We start from the raw sequence: 25,293 nt of genomic DNA on the forward strand, positions 1-25,293 counted from the left end.
TCAAGATCGAGGTCAAAACAAGATAGATTTCGATGATTGGAATATTGGGTGAAGAGAAGAAAAGAATTAAGCCTCGGGCCTAAGGCCCTCGGTCTCACCTAGAGGTCGGCTAACGCCTCAACCTTAACTCATATTAAGGATAAGGAGCCTATTTGTCTTATGGGAGGTGTTTAACATGCCTTTGGTCCTGTATTTCCATGATGTGTTCGGTTCGATTTACGGAGTAATGATAACTCTACTTTAGATGAGCTATTTAGCCATAAAGATTAGGTTATTAAGTAAAAGGTATGTGTTTAGTGTCATATTTTATAGCATTATGGGTGCTTTTAAGTATGTGTTTTTCACCATAATTAATGTAATAGAGTGAAATAAATACAAAAAAACTCAACTTTTGAGTTATTCTTATGTTTTTATGTCATTTGTAAAAACGGTTAAAGTTGCGTCCAAGTTGCGAGGGCATCTAACCTTATAGAAATTGTGTAAATGTTCTAGGATTTGCAAAATCTTCTTTAAAATCAAATAAAATCAGATCAAATCTCCATTATATTCGTCAAGATTGATAAGAAAAGATTTGTAAGCCGATTTTAAGTATTATTGTTTCGCAATCCATATTAGTATGCAAATTTTCTCTTTTATAGGTCATGTTATTCTTTTCTTAACCAAATTAATTACTAATGTTATCTGAAAGTCAAGTACGTTCTTCTTTGTTCGAATTTTGACATGTCATTTTGTGTTCATATGTACTTTTATTTTATAAATTGTTTTCATGTCATATTTCAATCTTTATTTTAGTGTAAAAGTGACTGAGTTGTTTTAAAATAACTAGATCATAATTGAAGGGTTAAATTTTATAAAATACCCCTAAACTTGAGGGTAGGTTTTATTATGTCTATAGATTTTGTACATTTTTATTTTTACTCTTAAATTTTGAACTTTGTTCAATACCTTTGGAGGGATTTGTTTTTTAATTAAAATCAAAAGGACTTGAAATGACAAATAATGTGAGAAAATTGAAAGACATACATGACATCATTTAAAACATCATTCATGTAAATTGATATGACATCTAATTTGTAAGAATTGATATATAAATGATTTTAATAACACATTTTGAGATGAAATAAATAGTAATTATTATGGAATATTGGACCTGAGAGAAAGCCCAATGGAGGAGGCCAAATATGAGGGTAAAACGGAAAAAATTGCCTCATCCCAAATGGACCAAGACAGATAAGAAACTAACTTAGAAGTGATCAATAAAAAGTTGGTGAAACAATTGGGCCATGAACCAATTGGCCTACCTCGGCCTCAGAGGCCAAGACTAATTTTTCCCCTCTCATTTTGATAGATGCCAAAGACGAGAGGACAAAGCAAATGGGCCACTTGGCTCTGTTGGCCTGCCTCAACCTCGAAGGTCAAGGTTGAGGCCAACTTGCCTCATTCTTTGGTGCCTATTCTCGACAGCCTATCTGGCACTCCCAATTGGTTCGATCTAGCCCTCGATAGTCCTATTCCTAAAACGATAAATGAAATTTGAATTCTTTTCTTAAAAGGATGAAGAAAACCTCAGGTTTAGCTCCACTGTATATAACATATGAAAACTAATTTAAACATAAGAGTGTTTGTGGCAAGCACCACACAAGTATGTTATTCTGATTATTTTGTAGGTGACCTCTTCCTCAAAATACAAATTCACTATTGGTGGCACGTGAAGATCAAACGAGTCATCTGGTCCAAATTTTGCCATCAACCATACAACAATATTAATCTTTTACATAAATATAAATAATAACACTTGCGAGTTGTACCTTCTCATTTTCACATGTAAGTTGTCATATTAATTTCCATTTTTTATTGTATCAAAAGTATAATATTTTTTTCATATATTTTTTCCATACTTTCAAAGCTTAAGAATATTTATTGAAGAAATTGTTTCAAAGTTCTAGGGTAACGATAAAACTTTTCAAAGTTTAAAAGCATAATTGAAACCAAAGGCATATCCAAAAGTTTATATATATTTTGCATAATTTGATCTAATTGAAACTTACATGTGGTTGATTTGCATTTTGTTATGATTTAACCAAAAATAAAAATAAAAAAAATATTAGAGAAATGAGAATTTTTTTTAAAATAATGTTTTTTTTTAATAAATAAAGACAAAAATAGGGTTGGGGGAAAGTATTCCAAAAAATAGGTGTTTAAATCGTGTACCGGATACACGATTACACCTAAATCGTGTACCGGGTACACGATAAGGCCTAAATCGTGTACCGGATATACGATTCCCTGGCCACCTGGTACGCCCAATCTAGCGTGCAGTCATGCAGGTTTGACTGAGCAAATCGTGTACCGGGTACACGATTACCCTAAGTTGTGTACCGAGTACACGACTTTATGCTTTAAAAGCTCCGCCCCAACCCTTCTTCTTCCTCACCGAAACGGCTACCCATATTCCCTACCGCCAATTTCCCTCGCCCAAACCGTCGATCCCTCACCGAAACCATCATTGATTTTCCTCACCGAAATCTTTTAAAACTTTGATTTTGCTCGACTTTCAGTCCTCCATTTGATCTTCACCGAATCTAGCGGTCGTGGTTCTCGATTTTCCTACATTTTTTTCTGTCGAATTTTACTTGGTATATTTCTTTATCTAGTTGGGCTAATCTGTATTTATATGTATGTTTTTGTATGTTTTTGGGCTGAATTTTGCTTGGTATATTCCTACATTTTTGTATAGTTTATATATGTATAGTTTATGTTAGTTTATGTATGTATGAATAGTTATAGTTTATGTATGTATAAATAGTTATAGTTTAAGTATGTATAAATAGTTATAGTTTATGTATGTATAAATAGTTATAGTTTATGTATAAATAGTTATAGTTTATGTATGTATAGTTTATGTATGTATAATTTATTTATGTATGTATGTATGTATTTATGTATATATAGTTATAGTTTATGTACGTATGTATAGTTTATGTATAAATGTATGTATAGTTTATCTATGTATGTATAATTTATTTATGTATGTATGTATGTATGTATAATTTATTTATGTATGTATAAACTATAGTTTATGTTTATTTATGTATGTATAATTTATGTATATTTTATGTATGTATAATTTATGTATAGTTTATGTATAGTGTATTTTATAGTTTATATATGATTGATTTAAACTTAGAAAACTTAAAAGACTTAGAAAACTTAGAAATTAAAGTTTATTGGGTTGACATATTAACATATTTTTTTGTCAACTATAACAGTTGAAAAAAAAACATAATAAATATGTCGATGCGTCTTGAAGATTTAGTAATTCTTGAACCTGGAAATGATGGAGATAGTGACATCGACGTTGAAGTGGATAAATTATTTGGAAACGACGGTAGTGGTGAACAATAATAAACTTTGGGTCATTAGGATTTTGATTTTGATTTTTTTACTTGTATTTTTTATTTCATGTATTTGTATTCTTTGTGTAAATAATAAATTTTCATGTAATTGTATATTTCATGTATTTGTATTCTTTATGTATTTATAATGAATTTATGTAATGAATTTATTTAATAAACGTATTTATGTAATTGTATTTTCTTATGTACTTTTTATGATCTTTTATGTAATCGATTCTATTATGTAATATAATTTGAACTTTTTAGATAATGGAGCCCGGTCCTTCTAATCTTATCCAATTGTACCAACAAAACACGCATCATTCACAGGCAGTATGAGATAGTTCATCCACTACAGTGTTGAGTTGTCGGAGGAGGGAGGCAACTGCAGAGTACTATCCCATTTGATCATCGCATCATTCCATACGTTCAGGAGGCGGGTTTTCTTGGGGTTGCACAGATTGGTTTAATCCAGCTCGATTGGCATCTGATTACTGCTCTAGTTGAGCTCTGGAGACCAGAGACCCACACATTTCACCTACCCTGTGGGGAATGCACTATTACGCTACAGGATGTCGCCGTACAATTTGGGTTAAGAGTGGACGGGCAACCACTGACAGGCTCACTACAGTATGACTGGAAGAACGTCTGTGAAAAGCTCTTACGCGTTCTACTAGAGGATCTGAAGGGATCAAGATTGAGTATCCCTTGGTTAGCGTCTCAGTTTCCCGAATTACCTCCCGATGCCGACGACATCAGCGTACGTAGGTACGCACGAGCTTACATCTTGCAGCTTATTGGAGGATTTTTATTTGCCGACAAGTCAAATACTTTGGTGCATCTCATGTTCCTCCCATTATTGTCTGATTTCCAGCACGCTGGTACGTACTCGTGGGGTGATGCTTGTCTTGCATGATTGTACAGAGAACTTTATCAGGCTTCCGATGCACAAGCGTTGGAAATAGCGGGGCCACTGATACTATTACAAGTATGGGCTTATAATCGATTTCCAATCGTAGCACCACAAGTCCAACTACAGGCCCCAGATCATCGGCCACTTAGTGCTAGATATTATTTTATTTATATATTTATTTCGTTACCATTTTATGTAAGAATATAAATTAATTGTATTTTTTATAATTTTAGATGGAGTGGTGTATTAGCTGCCTTTGAACAATCAGCAAATATGTTGCTCGTGTACAAGAAAACATTCGACATGCTGACACCCAATCAGGTAGTAAATATGTATATAAATGAATATTTAAAAAATTTTATATGTATACTTATTTTTTTTTTGTCAGGTTATTTGGACGCTATATTCACAGATTTGGTCATCATTACCTGATTATTGTCGTGATGATAAAGACATCTAGTTGACTGTTAGCCCTCTTATATGTTTCCATATAGTAGAGTGGCATCATCCAGATCATGTGCTGAGACAGTTTGGGATGCGACAAACGATACCTTCGTTGTCCTATACACTCTCAGAACTACACTAGATCAATTTAAGGGGTAAGCACGACCAAGACTGGCGTCGAATCCATGCGGAGTATTTATCCTATTGGCATGGACGACGTGACCGTTGTGCACAGGGAGAATTAACAGATAGGCCAATTGTATCAGACGACTACTTTCCCTGGTACAATTCGATCACGAGGCGATTTATCTCACCAGACGACGCTTACTATTACTACATGGTAAGATATTTCAAATTAGATATTTTCCACATATATAATATGAATATTGTTTAATATTTTTTTTTATTCTACAGAATAATTTTATCGGCGAAGTTCAACAATATTCAATGCAGAACAACCTTCCAGAATTGGATTCAATGTGTCAGCAAACATTGATGAACGTAGAAAGTATTATTCAACAAATAAGACGACTCAATGTTGCTGACACCGATCGAAGACGTATTCGTCGTGGACGAGCGCGACAACGGGATGAACCTAATTTAGAGGGACACGAAGACAACCCCCGTGAGGAGTAAGGGCCAGGGGGTCATTTTTAAATCCCACATTGTATCATTTTCAAATTGCAAATCTCAAAAGAACTAAATATTATTTTATAAATATTATTTAATATCAACAGAGTCAAAAGTACAAATTTTATGTCCGTTGAGTTATACTAATTTTAGCATTGTTTGTCCAACACATAAATTAGAACATTTGGATTACAAATTTTTCATTCATGAATTTTAGTTTTGTAAGCCAAATATAATTTTATGTTTTACTTAAACTAATAATTTGAAATAATAGAAGTACAAAAGTATTCAAACTCATCTCAAAGATTTGTACATTCAAATATTACAAATTTCAAGCTTGTAAATTTTGCAAACCTTCTATAACTCATTCTTCTAAATAATACAAACATAAATCATAAGAATCTAAGGGCTTCCCAATTCCAAAGTAATTTTTATACTTTAAACCAAAAAAAAAAAAAATTATAAGCGAACTCGTGTACCCAAATATGTCAATACTTTTCCAAAACACCTATTTTTTAAAATATTTCTCCCAATCCTATTTTTGTCATTATTTATTAAAAAAATATTATTTAAAAAAAAATCGAGAAATGATTTCTTTAACAAAGAAAATGACCCGCACATAAATTTCCTTGAGATTGGAGACCCATATATAACCTATATTTGTTTTACTAAAAGATAGGAAAATCCTTCTAAATAGCTAGAATAACATATGGATTTTGAAAAAAGGAAAAAGAATGTTGGAAATATGGCTACACGTGAGATGCACGTGCATAAAAATTTCATTGACTTTCTATATTTGCCCTCACAATTACATTGTATTTTTATATTTGCCCTTAGTATGATACACACAAATTTCTTTCCCTATTTTTTTAATGATGTATTTCAAATCTCTTTTAAAACATTTAAATTAAAATCTAGCCTTAAATGTGAGTTTACTATTTTTTTAAGTTTAAATTTGAAATCTCATTTAAATTTTTATCAACTAAAATTTTGAATTACAAATTAGTCATTGATACTCATCCTTTACCTTCTTTCTAGTGGTCAAAAAATTTCATCTAACTCTATACATTTTGCCATGGCTAAGTACAATACAATACTTTACATAGAATTCCTTATACAATATAGTGTACTTGAAGATTCGAGAGCAAAATATAATATATATATAAAAGTTCATTATTTTGAGACACATTCAATCATATCAAATTTTTAACAATCAAAGTAACTTTGGAGAATATTTTGGACTATTTTTCAAATTTCAAAAACTAAAATATCTCTGTTAAAATCTAAGGGTATGAATAAACCTGAATACAATAGAAAAAATGTATTTTGTCCTTATTTATTTGTTTTTTTTAGTATCTCGTTCATTTTTTTTGTTAAATTATAGGAAAGTATCCTTAAACTTTATACTTTGTGTCAAAAATATCTTTAAACTTTCAAAAGTTTAAAAAATACCTTTAAATTTTGAAAAAGAGTTTAAAAATACTCTTACAGTTACTTTTCAATGGAAACAATATGTTTTGTTTAAAAAATATTATTGAACTTTCAAAAGTTTAAAAAATACTCTTAAACTTTAAGAAAAGTTTTTTTTTTTTTAAAAATACTCTAGTTGTTAATGTATAAACAAAGACCGTTAATACCCTGTTGCAAAAATATCTATTAATTTTCAAAAGTTGCATTAGTACCCTTAGCTTAAGAAAAAAAAAAAAAAGTTAAAAATGTTCTTACCGTTTATCTATCACCCATCACCTTTCTCTTTTCCATTTCTTCTCTCTCCCCTACTTCAATTGATGACCTAACAGTTCTATTTTCTTTGTTTTTTCTACCCTCTTATTCTCATTCTTGTTAATTCTTTGACCTTTTTCATAAGAGAAATTGCCCTTCAACTAAGGTAAAGGTATTCCGATTATAACAAAAAGAAATGACTAATAGAAGCACCAAAGAGACCTTCAGACTTATATGCTTTAACAAGGTTGTATGTGTAGTAGTTGAGTGTGTGTTAACAACCAAATATGTCTTTTTTTTATTTGGCTGTTTTATCGTTTCAATAAATTTTAAGAGGAGATTTTGGTTTTAGAATTTTGTGAGATTTATGTTTGGCTTGGAGTTTTGGCTTATATTTGTTGTAAGAAAATCAATGATGAATTAGACAAACGAGAGAAAAATAGGAGTGTCTATATGAAAAAAGGATATCTATATAATTTTGTTAAGAAATTGGTTCTTTTCAAACTTAAGAAAACTTTAGACAAATTGATCACTATACTAATGGTAAGAACATTTAAAATCCTTTTTTTCGGTAAGGTCAAGAGTATTAATACAACTTTTGAAAGTTCAAAGATATTTTTGAAATGAATGTTAATAGTTTGTTTTCATATATTAATAGTAAGAATATTTATTGTTTTTTTTTTTTTTTAAGTTTAAGGATATTTTTAAAACTTTTGAAAGTTCATAAATATTTTTTTTTAAAAAAACATTATCATTTTTTTTATTCAAATCTAAAGATAAGAATCGTGAACCAAAATCTGTTGAAGAATGTTGACATAGAAAGATTGACTTCAGTGGAAAGAAACAATCGAAGTAGAATTAAACTCACTTTCAAAACTTAGGTTTTTGGATCAGTAGTCCGAACATGTTAAACCTGTGGGATACAAATGGGTATTTGTGAGGAAAAGAAATGAAAATAATAAGGTCATAAGATATAAAGAAAGACTAATTGCACAAGGTTTCTCACAAAGATTTAGTATTGATTATGAAGAGACATATTCTCCAGTGATGGATGCAATTACATCAAGATATTTAATTGGTCTGAATTTGTATGAAAATCTATACATGCATCTTATGGATATAGTCACAACATATTTATATGGATCTTTTGATAATGATATTTATATAAGAATCCCATAAGTATTTAAGGTACTTGAAACACATAAATCAAATTTTTGAGAATTGTATTTAATAAAGTTACATAGATCATTATATGGATTGAAACAATCAGGACGGTTGTAGTACCATTGCTTGAGTGGATACTTGTTGAAAGAAGGATATCAAAATAATTCAATATGTTTGTGTGTTTTTATAAAGAATTCACAATAAGAATTTGTTATTATAACTATATATGTTGATGATTTAAATATAATTGGAACTCATGAAGAATTTTCAAAGACAATAAAATATCTCAAAAAAGAATTTGAGATCAAAGATCTCGGAAAAATAAAATTTTGCCTTGGTTTGCAAATTGAGTATTTAGCAAATGAGATATTTATTTATCAGTCAACTTATACAGGAAAAATTTTGAAAAGATTTTATATAGACAAAACACATTCATTGAGCATTTCAATGGAAGTTCATTCATTAGATGTGGAGAAAGATATATTTCGACCTCGAGATGATAATGAAGAACTTCTTGGTCCTCAAGTACCACATCTTAGTGCAATTGGTGTACTTATGTATCTTACTAATAATACAAGACTAAATATTGCATTTTCAGTAAATTTATTAACAAGATATAGTACTTCTCCAACAAAAAGACATTGGAACAGAATTAAACATATACTCCGTTATTTCTGAGGAACGATTGACATAAGTTTGTTTTATTCAAATAAATCAAATTTTGATCTAGTTGGTTATGCAGATTCTGGGATCTGATCCACATAAAACTAGATCTCAAACAGATTATCCATTCACGTGTGGAGTAACTACTATATCAAGGCGATCGGTGAAACATACCATAATAGCCACTTTCTCAAATCATGCTAAAATTCTTATAATCCACGAGACTAATCAAGAATGTGTATGTAAGATCAATGACTAAGCACATTCGCGAAACATGTTGTTTGTCTTCTAATAAAAATCTTCCAACGATATTATATGAAAACAACACAACATGCATATCCCAAATCAAATGAGGATATATTAAAGGAGAAAAAAACAAAACATATTTCATCGAAACTTTTCTACACTCATGATCTTGAAGAAAATGACGATATCACTATACACAAATTTGTTCGAAAGATAACTAGACAGAATTATTTACAAAAGCATATTAGCTACCGCAACCTTTGAAAAATTGGTACATAATATTGAAATGCGGCAACTCATAGATATTTATGATGTTTTTATGAGGGGAGCAAATATATACTTTTAACAGTATAAATTATATGAAATATATATTATTTTTCCTTTAGTAGGACTTTTTCCCGTGAGGTTTAACCTAATAAGGTTTTCATGTGACATATTTCATATATATAATGGACATTAAAGAGGAGTATTATAAATATTATAATAATAATAGATGTCCATTAGTGTTAGAACTTGGTGTCCTATAAGAACAAATGACATTCTCCTACTATCCCATGTGTCTTTGAATCCATATATCCTATGAGTCCACATCCTTAGTGTCCAACTAATTCCACATCCTACTTGTCAATTCTCATATAAATAATGGTCATTTTGTGGATTTTGTAAGGTGGTGAAGATGGGTGAGAAATTCCAATATTTTATAAAGAAATTCAACATTCTAGATAGAATTTAGAAAAAATTTCATAATTTTCTTATTTTATTTAATTTTTTTTGAAAGAAATTATAATTAAAGTGTGGGTGGGAGAATCAAATATCGGACTTCGAAGACGATAGTATAAATACTATGCCAGTCGAGGTACGCTTTTGGCATATTTATTTAAATTATTTACAACATTTTGAAACTGGGATTATTAATAGTACTGCGGTGCGCAAAATATTTTGAATCTTAAATTCTCATTTCTTGCCTTCTGCATCGCCCAGAGAAATAGAAGAATTTTATTAACTCATTTCGGAGTACTTCTCTCAGTAGCTGATTCTATTCGGTGCTTCTATGGAGGACAATCCATCGCGCCCCAATCTCAAGCGCCGTTTCTTTGAAGACGAAGATGGCGATTCCCTCAAACCTACTGCGTAATTTGCTACTTTCTGCTCTCTTTCAAACCCCTAATCATACTTTCCTTGTGTTCTTTTTGTTTTTCCTTCTAGTTATTGGACTTCCTTGCTGTTCTTTCAAGCGTTGGTTCCTTCAACACGGCGATTCCATTAAACCCTTTGATCAATTTTTACTTTCTGTGCTATTGCAGCCCTTAATCAACCCAACTTGTTTTTTTTTTTTTTTTTTCTTTTTGGAATTATGATTGCGCCTTCAATTACTTGGGCTAGTTAAAACTTCAATTCAGCTCAACTTGTTGGCTGTATGATTCAGGGGTGGAGGAAGGAGGTTCCCTCTTAGTTTGTCTTGAATTCTATGAAATGTAAATAGCAGTTAAGATTTTAAAAAAATTCCATCTAATTTGCTCCTTAATTTTTAGAACTGAAAAGTTATGTTCATAAGAAGTAAGAATGTGAGATTTTGTTTCCACCGCGGTACTGAACGATGTTCCTTGAAAATTTGCAATTTGCTGACCATTTATGATGTATCTCCTTTTCTGTTAGCATCTAACACTGTTTAGGGAGTGGGTATCTTTTACTTGTGTGATTCTGAACATAATCCCCTCCATACAGTTTCGTGATTATTCAGCTTATTCATTTACCATCCGTGCAAAGGGATCTTTTCACTCTCAACCTTGGAATTTTATTTTTTCAGGCAAAAGCGAGTCAGGTTTCCAAAGGGTAAGAAGGTGAAGCCTGGAGATGGATTTGTGGATAAAGGGAAAGCTGAAGAAAGCCCAAATGATTTAGCAGACCCACGACTTGCTGCCAAAGAGCGTGCGAAGCGAAGAAATCAAATGACTGCTGACCTCTTTAGTGAAGAGAATAGAGGCCTCGGGAATGACATATCAGCAGCTGAAGTGACTTATGAGGTAAAGATTTAGTTTCACTCTTGTTCCTAACCTGGTGATTTCATGGTTGTGCGGACCAGTGAATTACGTTCATTCTTTTTTTGTTCCCAGAGAACTACTTGGAACTTTGCTTAAGTTGTAGGTCCTCATAATTGCTTTATATTGTTTCTTACTTTTATCCAGCTAATATTGTTTTAAACTTTTTACAATTGTTATTGATCGAATATCTCTTCCTTCTAGTCCTGTCACCCCCCCTCTTCATTGAGGAGAAATATTTCAATTGAATACGGTGAATCTTGTTTACAGTTTGTGTGTCATTTTTCCTTAATTTGTCAATGCTTTTATGTGTCAATTGAGATTCAATTTTGTTAATATCAATAATAATATCATTCTTTAATCTCTGGTATCCTGCTCATTGCCATCATTTGTTGGTTTCTTTATCAATTGGTGAAGATTGTGTATTTTCTTTTTTCTTTTTGGATCATTACAACTTAAAAGCCTGTCTTGTCTTTATTTGTAGTCAGCTTATATTAGAGGGAAACAAACAGAGAAATTTGGCCTTTGAAGTGAACATTTTCAATTTCTCTCTCTCTCTCTCTCTCTCAAGGTTCAAGTTAAATGGAAGGAGAGCTACTAATGCCTCTCTCTCTCTACCCCCCCAAACATTTTCCCCTATTGACAGGAAAATGAGAACTTTGATGCTGATGGAATTCAATTGGAACCTTTCAATTTAGACAAAGAGAGGGAAGAAGGTTATTTTGATGCAGCTGGTAATTTTGTCGAATATGTTAATGATAATGAACTCAAGGTAAGCATCGCTGTATGGTTTTCCGTGCCCTTATTGAAATAGATACTCTACTAGTTTGTTAAGGCAGTGTAGATACCTTCAGGATGCATGGCTTGATAGTGTTGACGTTGATCCAAAATATGCTGGGAAAAGCTCTGTAGTAATAAATAATGAAGATGATGTCCAAGAGCTATCTTCTGAAGAAGTTGGAAAGATAAAGAGACGTATTGCTGACGTACTTGAGCCAGGTGAAACGGTAAGCTCTAAATCTTGAATATATTTTGTTTGAATTTACTTTGTAGTGAACTTTTTGTTCCCAATCAAAGGGATATTCCTGGACCAATGAAAACAATTTTTAGACCTTGGTGGGGATGGCTATATTTCTGGGAGTGAACTCCAAGAAAGCCACATAAGTAAATATATAAAACTTATAGAAAAGTGATCCCAAAGTCGTTACCTTAACTGCATTTTTTTCGAGTATGAAGCACATAGGGATGCAATAGCCTTCAGGAGTTTTAAGCACCGGTGCCAAAAAAGGAAGAGGAGGAAAGAAGAAGAAGAAGGAAGTGCATGCTTTTTCTATGAATTGCATGATGCCCTTTTTCTTCCCCAAAAAAGGGTATTCTGAAGCATGAGATATTGAAGAATTAAAAAAATGAGGGTTTTTTTTTTAAAACTAAGCTGGTATTAATAGAAATCAGATTGTAGGCCATTTACAATGAATGCATGGTCCTTCAACAAACTTATGGTTACAAGCAGATACTATCTACTTTTGAACAAACTTGGTTTAAAAAAAAAGAGAAAAAAATGTATTTTAAGAAATACCAGACTTTCAATGAGAAGGAATGAAAGTGTAAACGAATTATCATTAGATTATTTGGGTAGGAAGAATCAAGCATGTGTTGAGTGCATGTTTGAAATGTTGTTCACTTTAATGCTTCTCAGGTTCATGTTTTTATATTTTTATTTATATTGTTTTTTTGACAAGATACATACCTTTCTTTCAAAACTCTGAACATACTGAAAATACATTAACAAAAACAAAAGGAAACCTAAGTGCCTAAAATAAAAGCATCTGAATTCATACTAACAAATATCATTGGCAGAATAATTTACAAATAATTTGGACTAAGAAAAAACAGACGATTTATAGCTTATTTATGTTAGCAGATTTTCAGGCTTCATTTTCTAGCACGAACAATTTTTATTCATATGGTATCCATGATCTTTTCTTGGATAACTGTCGACAATGGCATTTCTATAAATTTAACTGTAAGTCATGTACATTTTCCTTGACATTGACTATTTAACTCCTTGCTTATAAGTGGGAGTTGACATAGGTTTGTTATTTTAGTAGGACACTTCGAGTTTCTTACAACAAATCTTTTGTTAGCCATGATTTATACTTGCACAATCATTGATGACAATGACACAGTTTCTATCTTCGATTAAAAAACTTAAATATCTTCCTAGCAATAACATCAAGTTGCTATAGATTCTGATAAATACACAAACGATTTCAAAAGGAAAAAATAAATACAGAAATAAACATATGTTATGTGCTACTTTATGCAAAGCCTTATCCTTATGTTCCATTTTTCAATATTCCATTTGCTTTTCAGATAAAACTTTTGGAGAGAGGTGTTTGCTGAGACCTATATATAAGTTATTCTGCTGGTGACAGGTTCTTCAAGCTTTGAGAAGGTTGAAAGGAAATTCCAAAGACAGGAAGGAGAAGATGTCAGCCGAGATAAAGCATATATTTGATAAGTTAACAGAAGATGCTATGAAACTTATGGATAATGGTGAATACAGTTAAGTATGTTGCTTTATCAGGTTTAATTCTTTGGACTCATTATTCCTTGATTATGCTATTTTATGTTATTGTGATGGTCCAACGGTATTGAGAATGCTTTATTTAATAAATATTACCTTTTTCTATTTTTGGACTTTTGTAGGACATCACGTTTTGTTGGCAACTATGCTTTGCTTATTGTTCAAACTTTCGTTATGCAGATGTTTATCATGAAAAACAAGAGGTTTTTGAGCGTGAGGCAGGTTAGTATTCTGTTTAATACTTTATAATTTGGTTTTATGGATATGAATTGAAGAACCAAATTAACTTTTCCTCTGTGCGTCCGTTGAAGAACACATTGTCCAATTTCTTAATTTAGAGCATTTTATTTTATATATTTACTGACAAGTAACAGTTGCATGCAGAACTCATCAATTGTACTATTATAGTTAAACAATATTACACAATAGATTGGAAACCAATGGTTAATGCAAATATTTGTTTAGCTGAAATTTTGCTAGTTATTTTTCAGCTTGTAGATTCCATTTTTTCAGAAGCAATTGCGTTGTAACAAATCTCGAGTCTATTAGAATATTGCTAGAAATGCATTCATTGTATGGTAGATTAGATAAGCTATTGAGTGATTTAGCATCCTCGAGGGCGAAGAAAACCTAAAAGCAACTAAATTATTTTCTGGAGAAATCAAGTGATTCTAAGAGCTAGAAACCGTATGAGAGGGGAAGCGATCAACTGAAGCAAATGGAAACAGAAGTTTGTAAGTTTAATTGATGATGAATGCAAATCGGATGGTAACATCATTGATGAGGCAACATATGCTTGAATATTAAAGATACATTCACATATTGCACTGAAAAGTAGGGAGGATTGATATTGAGCCAAAGAGATCATATGTATGGAGAAATCAACCAACAATGAGGAAAAAGAATGTAGCAAGTTGTCTCCAGATTGCAAAAATTGGTTGATAGTTTGGATGTTTGTGGATTAGGCTGGAAAGATTCAAGACACCTAAGGTAAAATAAAATTCCACCAAATGCTCATAAATCATAATGGTGCCAGCATTTAGTCTTGAGATTGGGATAATCACGAGACTAATTAGGTTAAGAATGGTGTTTTGGAGAAAAGTTACTAATGATGGAGGTGGAGGTAGAGATGGTTGTGGGATGTTGTAGTTACGAGGCTTCCATAGTGCATAATAAAGGTGTGTAATGATGGAGGAAAGAAAGGCATATCTGATATATTTCTATTCTGAGAATTTGTCCTGGCCTTAGCCAACTCCATAAATGACTAAGATGAAGTAAGTAATTGATGGTTTGAATTTGGTTACGAAAGAGAACTCTTTAGGTTTTTAAAATTTCGTATGATTGAGTTAACTAATTTTGGCTCATCTTCATCTTCACCATAGGAAAAAGAGTGTAATGGCTCAAGCTTCGGGATAACATCAAAGTGACTTATACCCAAGACTATTGATGTCACATTCATCAAATGATTTGACACTAACATCTTATATAATTTCACTTTCTCACGAGCTAGAATATTTACCCCTATTGGGTAGCCTTAGATAAAACATAACCTAATGGTTCTAGCTCTAAATTAGCTTGACTTTACAAATTATGCATAAATAAAAGAATGAGTATAACCAGAATCAAATAATACTCATGCACGGTGTTCAAGAATAGGCAATGTACCCGTCACCATGATGCTAGCGTTTTCTGCTTCCTCGTGAGTGGTGGCACCTTGCCTTGCTACTAAGCTGACTTAGCCCTAGATGACTGATTGGATGTCGAAGATTGACTAGTATTGCCCATAGTACTCCTCTAGTGACAATTTGCAACAAAATGCCCTTCCTTCCCATAATTGAACTACACCCTGTTTTTGATCGGGGAATGTCCCAAGTGGTGCTTCTTGCAACTCGTACACAATAGCTTATTATGCCCATTGACCTGCTAGTGGTTTCAATGTTGCCTTTGATTCGGAGCTTGGCTCGTTTTATCTTGGGTACGTTGATCCTGCTCTGTGCTTGAGTTCTGTCTGATCAGACATCCTCTACTGATTGGAGGAAGTGCTTAATCTTGAGGGGGCTTTGGGCTTCTGCAACACTCGACTGTTAATTAGTTTTGCTATTCGTAGGGTTGTGACATATTTGGAGGAAAATGAGCAACCATAATGTCCTGAATGGCGGCTCTCAAGCCCATGACGAAGCATTCAATCTTCTTTATCCTCGATATCCACTAAACCCAAAGCAAAACGAGAGATTCGTGTGAACTCTTTTCCATAAGCAGGGCGACAAGTTCGTTGCTGCTTATGAAAAGGAGTGCACACAACTCTCCCAATTTTCTTCGAGTTGAGTGGATACTGAGGACAAGAGGATTGATTTCTTCGTCATGGGCTTGAGAATGGACATTCAAGGCATTGTGCTGCTCACTTTCCCTTGGACTATGCCACAGCCCTACGGATGACGAAACTAATTGACAACTATGCAATGTGCGAGCCTAAAATGCCCTTGGTTCAGACACTTACTTTGATCATAAAAGAAAGTTTGATCGAACGAACTCAGCATGAAGCAAAATTAGCGTATTTAAGATAGGATGAGCCAGGCCCCAACAAGCAACAATTGAATTGCCAGCATAATAGTGGGTGTGATAAGCCATTATGTAAGAATTGCGTGGAGCACCACGAGAGGTGCTACCTAGCTAGAAATAAGGTGTGCTTCAATTGTACGAAACCTGAGCATTTTGTTGTGAATTGCCGCCACAAGAGTACTACGGGCAGTATTGGTTATCCTTTGGCATCTAATCCATCATTTGAGGCTAAGACAACTCAATCGTAGGGCAAGGCATCTGCCTCCACTCATGAGAAAGCTGAAAATGCTAGTGCTACGGTGATAGGTACACTGCCTATACTTTGGACACTATGCATGAGTGTTGTTTGATTCTAGTTTGACTCATTCTTTTACTTCTGCATCATTTGTAAGTCCAAACTAATTTAGAACTAGAATTGCTAGGTTATCTTTTGTCTATGGCTACTCTAACAGGGTTAAGTATGCTAGCTAGTGTTTAGAGAAGTGGTTGAGAGATTTTCTTTGGGAAGGTGTAGAGGAAGGAAAGGGGTCGTATTTGCTTAGTTGGGAGGCGTTGGGGCGCCCTATTAACCGGGGGTGGGGGGGTGTTAAAGATTGGCAACCTAAGGATTCAAATCAGAGCTTTGTTGGCTAAGTGGATTTGGCATGTTGTCGTTGAGCTCGAATCTTTGTGGCATCAGATTATTGCGAGTAAACATGGGAACCATCCTTTTGATTGGAGAAAGGGGTTTAAGGCACACACCGAAATCCATGGGAAGACATTTTGCTTGAGCTTCACTTTTTCTCATCTGGTTCGTTGCATTGTGGGTGATGGTAGAAACACTTATTTTTGGAAAAATCATTGGGTGGGGGACAACTCTCTTTCGTCTACTTTTCCACATCTTTATCACTTGTCTTCCTTAAAAAATCGTCCGATCTCAGATTTTTTGAGTTGGTCCGGGAATTCTGCCTTTTTCTTTTGAGTTCCAACATAATGTGTCTAATAGGGAGACAATGAAGGTTGCCACTCTCCTTTCTTTATTCCAGAGTGTACTTTTAGGTTGGGGAGAAGAGATGTTCGGGTTTGGACTCCAAATCCTAGTGAAGGATTTTCTTGTAAATCCTTTTTGAGATTGTTGTTGGAGCCCACCTCGACTAGGGAGTTGGTTTTTGACATGGTTTGGAGGATTAAGATTCCTAAGAAAGTCAGGTTCTTTACTTGGCAAGTTCTGCTAGGTCAGGTGAACACTTTAGATAGGTTTGCTAGGAGGAAGACCTTATGAGTGGGGCCTTTTTGTTGTATCCTTTGTCAGAAGGTAGAGGAAGACCTTGATCATCTCTAGTGAGGATACTAGTTGTGCAAGTGGTGTGGAGTTATTTTCTGTAGGAGTTCGGTGTTCAGATAGCCGACCAACGAGATGTTCGTGTTGCGATTGGGGAGTTCCTTCTCCATCCCCCTTTTGAAGAGAAAGGTTGTTTTTTGTGATGTGCAAGGGCGTGTGTGGTGCTTTGGGATATTTGGGGGAAGAGGAACAATAGAGTGTTTAGAGGGAGGGATAAAGACCCTAGTGAAGTTTGGTCCTTAGGTTTCATGTTTCCCTGAAGCTTTTTTGGAACTATTCACTTGATAACATTTTACTTACTTGGAACCCCTTTCTTTAGTAGGAGTGTTTTGATGGGCTTATTTTTTTGTATGCCCTTGTTTCTTTCATTTTTTCTCAATGAAAATTATTGATTTTATTGGAAAAAAAAAAGTATGCTAGCTAGTGAGAAAGTGAAAATCTGCCAAATGTTAGTGTAAGATCATTTGATGGATGTGACATGAATAACCTAGGGTATAAGTCACTTTGATGTGATCCTGGGCCTGGGCATTACCATTGATATTAGAGCGAAGCATCTCCTAGTAGGATGTGGTTTGGGAGTGGGTGTTCATTGCTATTATGTGCAAGCTTATGCCATTGATGAGAGTGCTGTTATTAACTCATATAACAAACTTTTCCCCCTAAAGCTATGTCATTAGTGAGACTTATGAAAGAGGAATTTTTGTCTTTTTTCTGTCTTTTTGTTTTTTTTGTTTTTTTTTTTTATGTTAGAACAATGAACTCTCATTTCACTCATGAACACTCATTTGTTTGACCTTTCTGTAGATTTTTTTTTTCTAATTGAAAAACAATTTTCCCTATTGACACTTATATCTTCGATTTTCAGAAGGATACGAGACATTAGCTCGGGTGAAAGAAGGATCATCCATGAGCTTGCATCATGGAAATTCTGACGTCAACAATGGAAATGGTTTGTTGTCTGATGTTCAAAATCCTGTTGTGGGCTCATTGTTCACAAATCAACCTGAAGTTGAAATCACCAGCAGTGGAACTGATACATATGATATGTTTGCTGACGAAGACGAGCATGCAGTTCCATCTTCTACTGAAAATTTAGTTGCTGATGCCAATGGAGTCGATCAAAAAACTCCCAGTAACCTTAACCCTAATTCCGAGAGTAGGCCTTTCCATCCCATGCAGACGATTAAGGAAATTCCATTTAATTTTGTTAATTATTACTTGCTGATTAACTTATCTTCTTTGTTGTTTGGCCTGCAGGTGAAGCTTCACAGAATGATTATGTTTATGATGAATCCTCGGGGTACGTTATCTCTCTTCACTCTTATGGATTCAGGGGATCTAACTGAATCTCTCGTTTCTGCTGTTTATTTCTTGGCAGTGAAATTGTTCATTTCTTGAGAAAGGGACATTTTGATAGGAATGTTAAACCTCCTATTTGTTTACAAATGCAAGTAGGGTGTGTGGGCCCTAGGCTTAGGGTCACCAGTAGAGTAGGTAATGGGCAATGGTTTAAGGGGCTAAAGAATCTTTTTAATATTAGCTAGGGCCACATACTAGAATTTGTTAGCTGGGGGAGTTTCAGAATTACATCAATGATTGTTTGGTGATTGATGAAAAAATAGAAGGGGAAGAAATAAAAGTATTTTGACAATACACTGAAGTAGTGACTAAACTGTTTGATGAGATGGGACATCACTTCCATAACTACATTGGAATTGGTAGTTTTAGTAGAAGAAAAAACAGAAGAATCACTTTTGGCAAAAGGGATCTGGAGTGACTAAATTAAATCAATTATGGAAGTTGTGAATAGGCTAGGTGTGAGCAGAGCTTAGCAGGTTGAGTGTGATGGTGAAAGAAGAGACCAAGCAAGTTGTTGCAGCCTTTTGCTGTTCTAGAAGAAGCATCATTCGGTGGCTTCAATTTTTCCTTCTTTTGATCTTGGGCTTTAGGCATCCTCTGTTTGTCAGAGAAGCGACTGATATAGTGGTTCTTTCCCTCTTGCAAGACCAGTGTGTTTTTTTGAGGGAAGGAACTCGAGGATTTGATCTCCTGATCTTTTGGAGGGATTCACTTATAGGTTCTTTTTTCAAATTTTCTCTGTCCCTTCTCCCTAGGTTGGCTCATCTTTTGCCACAATCTGAAAGAGTAAATCTCCATAAAAGTCATTTTTTTAGGGTTTAACACTATGGCTCAGGTCCAACACCATGCTTCCTTTGTGTTGCAACCGCAGTGCTGTGCATCCTATGCAAACAATAGGATTTTCACCACCTAATGTAGAGTTGTCATTTTGTGCAGTCAATCTGGAGCAGATGGTTGAGATTTTTTGGTTTACATTCGTCATGCAGGAGATATTTTTCTCTATACTTGAGGAGGTTCTCTTGAGTTCGCCTTTTTGTCAAAAAGGAAAAGTGTTGTGGCAAGCTCCTTTCTTTTTTTTTTTTCCCTTGTCATTTGGTAGGTTGAGAGGAATACTGGATTTTGGAGAGGTGGAGAGATTAAGGAGGTCTGGTGATGTAATAGGATTTGGGTAACATTGTAAATTCAAAATTAATCTTGGTTAATTCTAGATTAGTTACATTTTAATTCCCTTTTAGTTATTCTATCTTACCTTTAAATAGGAACCCTTCTCTTGTATTTTCACAACTTTGATCAAATTCCTACTTAGTGATACATCAAGTTGGTATCAGAGCCCATGAAATTGGGACTTCATCGATGGCAGAAACGCTGCACTCACCAGCAAAGGGAAGGACGCTGCTACCCAACCCGAGCAAGCCGAACCTTTTTCTCCTAAGACGACTAGTGCCCAGTTGATGGTAGTGGAAGAATCACTGGGAGAGATGATGCACGGCATGGCTAATTTGAATAGAACCATTGAAAGGCTGTCGAGACAAATGGAAGAGGTGCTGGCTGCCCTTCCTCCACGACTGGGACAAAACAGGGGAAAAGGAAGAATGAGAAGGCCAATACAAAAAGCAATTGGCTGTCGATACAGAGAAGAAAACAGGGGCAATCCCAACTCTCCAGAGAGAAATCGTCTTGCTTTTCAAGCTCTAAGATTCCAAGAACCCAACCAAGAAGATCAAGATTCTGAGTTTTCTTCATCTGAAAGTGATGACTTCAGACAATTTCCAGCGGGTAGGCAAGAGAGGCAGACATTTAATGATCAAGATCATGAAGAAAGACTACAAGATTACAAGATGAAGATTGACCTACCTACCTTCAGCAGCAATTAGATGTGGAAGCCTTCCTTGATTAGATCAAAAGCGTAGAAAGTTTCTTCGAATATGTGAATACTCCCGAGAACAAAGAAGTGAAGTTGGTAACATTGATATTGAAGTTGGGTGCCTGGTGGGACCAAATCCAAATGAATCGATGGTTAATTGGCAAGGATCCGATCAAGAACTGCCCAAGAAAGCTAAAAATGATGAAGGAAAGATCTCTTCCGACCGACTATGAACAGATTTTGTGTCAACAGTACCAAAGATATAAGCAAGGCAGTGGAAGTGTGACAGACTATGCTAAGGACTTTCACTGGTTGAGCGCAAGAACAAGAACTAATGAAAGAAAAAATTACGAAATTGCGTTAATAGCCTAAAGGAAAACATCCAAGAACCCCTCCTTAACATTCAAGATCAGCCAAGATATAAAGCTTATCAAAGGAGACAACGTCAAATTGAAGAAAGCGTCTGTGAGAATGATGAAAACGAAACTATTTTCAAATTGGAGCTTGCACGGCCCAAATCAGAAGGGAAATCAATGATGAAAATTGAGGAAAGTGACCCAATCCACAAATCTCACCCCAACATAAGAGAAGTTGAAATAGCCACGGGAGAGGTTGAAGAAGAAAATACCCATGAACAAACCTATTTGAAGAAACGTGAAACCCTAATTCCAGTCAACTACCAAACAAGGAGGGAGATAACATGTCTCAAATAAAAACTTTTGGGTATTTCACCGGCAAAGCAGAGGAGGTCAAACAGAAAATTCCGATGAAGAAGGAAGGAGACCTTGTGGCGAACGAAGAAAATGATCGGAAACTTGTTTGCAAACCATTTACCGCCGTCGGCAAGATTAACACTCCACTTGTGATCTTATGCAAAACCAAAGAAGAAACAACAGTGTGTAGGAGATGTTTTCCCTGTTTTTTCCACCGAGACCCATTTTTCAGACCCGACCTGGAGGACCCTAAACTCTCCTTTTGAAAATTTGGGTATTTCGACCCATGACGCACACATTTTAACCCAAAATCAAACCCCAACCCAGTGCCAATTTGAAGTCCATCCAATTTTAATAAAATCTGCAGTTTGGCCCATATCTAAACCTATTGAATCAATTAAAATCCCCCAATTGGACTTTCTTCACACTTACAGAATGGGTTCTTATTCATTTTACGAGGAGTCTGCATATTTGTTGACAACAGAGATTTTTTGACAAATTAGTTTTTGGGTTGATGGCTGCAATCACGAAATTCGGATATTATTGATGTGTGATGTTGGATTGGATGTTCCAAGATGTTTCCATACGACTGACTTATTTTTTAACTTTTATCTTCATTTTTATTTTAAAACTCGAAGACGAGTTTTTTTTTGTGAGGGATAGAATATGATGTAATAGGATTTGGGTAAAATATTAAATTCAAAATTAATCTTGGTTAATCCTAGATTAGTTACATTTTAATTCCCTTTTAGTTATCCTATCTTATCTTTAAATAGGAACCCTTCTCTTGTATTTTCCCAACTTTTATCATTTGAATGAAATTCCTACTTTGTGATATGCCATCTGGGAGGTGGCTAAGTTTAATGCTTTCTTGTGAGCGTTAGTTAATAGGCTCTTCTGTAATTGCAATCTTGGTTTGATTTTGTTGAACTGAAGTCCCTTTTTTAGTTAGATTTGGGCTCCCCTTCGCTTTCTATTTTCGTGGCCTGTTTTGTTGTATGTCCTTGTTTTTCTTTCATCCTTCTCACTAAAAGTTTCGTTTCTTGTTTTGCATCGTTCTGCATATTTTGTATCCTCCAATCCTCACACGTGTGCAAAATGGCTGGCTTGGAGAATGCCAGCATGGCACGTATTTCACACTTATACTAAAGCTACCTCCTTCCTAAATATTATGTGGATGACTTTTCCATCAAATGTTATTTTATGGAGCCAGGGTCAATACTTTTTGCATCATATATTACTCCTGGATGAGAATGATGCGGCAGAGCTATTTAAAGCTCAGTTTCAAGTGCCCAACGAAATATTAAAAAACCCACTGATCAAATATGTTACCATATTAAATTTAACAGCGGAGAGATGGTGTTCAATGTTCATTAAGCTCCTATCCTAATTAGAAATGCTCCTTGTGTGAGGCCTCTGTGAAAAGTTATCTGCAGGTTTTTATGCCCCCTTTACTCTGTTATAGGTGTTGTGGCCTACAAGTTGTAACTTACTGATCACGAAGTATCCATTAAGGTTTCCTATTCTTGTGACTTAAAGGTGGTTGTGTCTAACTGTCTTCTTCGGTATTCTATGGAGCTCTAGCAAAACTAGCTGTCTCTATCTGGCCTCCAGCAGTGTTGATGCGCATATGCCCTGTCTTCCAATCTACAACAAACAGACAAGTCTTTGATGCAGTGGCATGGTCGTCTGGATAAGGATTCTAAAATTTCGGTTGTGGGATTGATATAAAAAGGCCATTAGTCGGATTTAATTGGAAGAAATGGGAAGAGGGAGGCTAGCTGCCGTTGGTAATTAAGTAGTTTGTTCTCTGGTGATGTACTTGTAGGCAGCCTACGAGAGGTTCCAAGGAAGGTGAGAAGTGAGAACCAGGAATCTAGGAGAATCCATGGCTCAAATTTTTGGTACTGCTGTAATTCCTATAAGTTAAAATATAGTACCCTCTTCTTCAAAGTATTTTATCAGATATCTTTTTTTCCTTTATTTTCCTCTGATAGAAATGATAACGAGGCTGTTTCTCTTGAAAAAAATATGTTAGAAACTCAACTTACTATTTGTGTGTCTATGATTGTACATAAAAGTTATTTAAATTTTATCTTCAGGTATTATTACAGTAGCAGTTTGGGGTATTATTATGATCCATCTACAGGACTCTTCTGTTCTGCTACATCTGGGCGATGGTAGTGTACACATCCTTGTAACTTTGCTCATCGACTTTCATACTTTAATTGCAGTCTTGCAACTTATCTTAGTATATATATATATATGGCTGGAAATGTTGAAGTTATTTGGTTGGTTCTGCTGTTATTAGGGCTTGAAATTTTTATTGTGCTGGTGTTGCCTGATTCTTAGAATAGGGTAAGAGGGCTAGGGAACCTAAAAATTGTTGTATCTTGGCTTTATTTGGTTATTTTTGTAAATATCTTGGCTTCAAGTGAAAATAAAACATTGAACATTTATAAGGGGGTGCTATTTTCTTAATCTTTAAAGCCCTGCACACAGCTTACAGGCTTATAACGAGTTATAGGTTGGATGCATTATGAAAAAAAATATCCATGCTTTCATTAATGAGTTGAGGTGTGTGTGACGGAGGGGAGCATAATCTGTAGAAAGGTTTTCAGTCTTTTGGTTTGTTAGATAGTCATTGGACAAATAACATTGTGGCTTGACCCAATGTTTCAAAATATTCTAGTATTTATTGGATTTCACGTGGAGAGTACCTAGAAATGTGAGTGCTTGTTGTTCCAGTTGCAACATTTTTTTTTTATTTTGCCATTCTAGTTTTAGATTGAACCAACACAAATAATTGACATGAGAATAGAACTTTTTGAGCTGAGAATTATTGACAATGCAAACGCTAGTTTACGGATACAAGATATATAGAGTGAATCATTGAGAACTGGACAATGTAGATGTGATGATGACCTGCAAACTGATGTTGGTTTTTGATCCTTTAGGTACTCTTATAATGAGGGGACCGGTGCATATGATGAACTCCATGAAGTTTCTGCTGCCCCTGATGCCAATTGAGAAATGGAGAAAGATCTGATGGGGGGAACTGTACAGAATACTGAACTGAACAACAAAGTGAAAGTTGTGATAATGGGTAAAATTGCTGTTTTTTGTATTTTCACCCTTTTTTCCCCTTCTTGGCATGTCATTGTAAGTTATGCTCTACAAATGCTGTTTGATTTTGTTATTACGGTTTCTGAATTCTATCAATGGAGTCACTCGGCATGGGAAGATGGCCTAATGCAACTTCGTTTGGTAATACATTAGTTTTATAGGCTGGATTTTGTATCTAAAAGGCTTAGTTCTCTCTCTCTCTCTAGAAAATTTTAGATAACTTTTCTTTCTACTTTTATCATTTAATCAAAGTTACTATTTTACTCGTGATTTTTGAGAATTTTTCTTTTTCATTTGGTCTCACCTTTTCCTTTAACCAGAAAAGTAGTGGCTATTTCAGAATTTTTTGAAACAAAATTTAGTGTCGATATGGTTAGGAGTATATTAGTATAATTATTATTTAAATAGGACAAATTACTTGTTTCCTTTTTCTGAGTTTTACATTTGGTTCTTGAATTTTCATGATGAATAGTTTAGAGTTTAAAGTATTAAAAAATAGTTATACTCGGTGATTGTACAATAATGGTAGTCTACTTGAAAACCATTTA

At 34.4% G+C, this 25,293-nt stretch overlaps 1 protein-coding gene and 1 pseudogene across 1 annotated transcript; both read left to right on the forward strand.

The window, feature by feature from the left end:
* The first annotated feature begins 3,665 nt into the window (after positions 1-3,665).
* LOC150036041 (serine/threonine-protein phosphatase 7 long form homolog) lies at positions 3,666-5,388 on the forward strand (annotated as a pseudogene).
* Positions 5,389-10,046: 4,658 nt separating this feature from the next.
* LOC120078776 (CD2-binding protein-like protein) lies at positions 10,047-25,015 on the forward strand. The gene is made up of 10 exons (XM_039033083.2): positions 10,047-10,308; positions 10,985-11,201; positions 11,863-11,988; positions 12,071-12,223; positions 13,652-13,781; positions 13,984-14,025; positions 18,549-18,839; positions 18,941-18,983; positions 23,722-23,799; positions 24,577-25,015. The coding sequence occupies exons 1-10, from the start codon at positions 10,229-10,231 to the stop codon at positions 24,647-24,649; spliced, it is 1,233 nt and encodes a 410-aa protein (XP_038889011.1). The 5' UTR covers positions 10,047-10,228; the 3' UTR covers positions 24,650-25,015.
* Positions 25,016-25,293: the final 278 nt, after the last annotated feature.

Source organism: Benincasa hispida, chromosome 5 (assembly GCF_027475165.1).
Source record: "Benincasa hispida cultivar pf3 chromosome 5, pf3_genome.v1.1, whole genome shotgun sequence".
Lineage (NCBI taxonomy): Eukaryota > Viridiplantae > Streptophyta > Magnoliopsida > Cucurbitales > Cucurbitaceae > Benincasa > Benincasa hispida.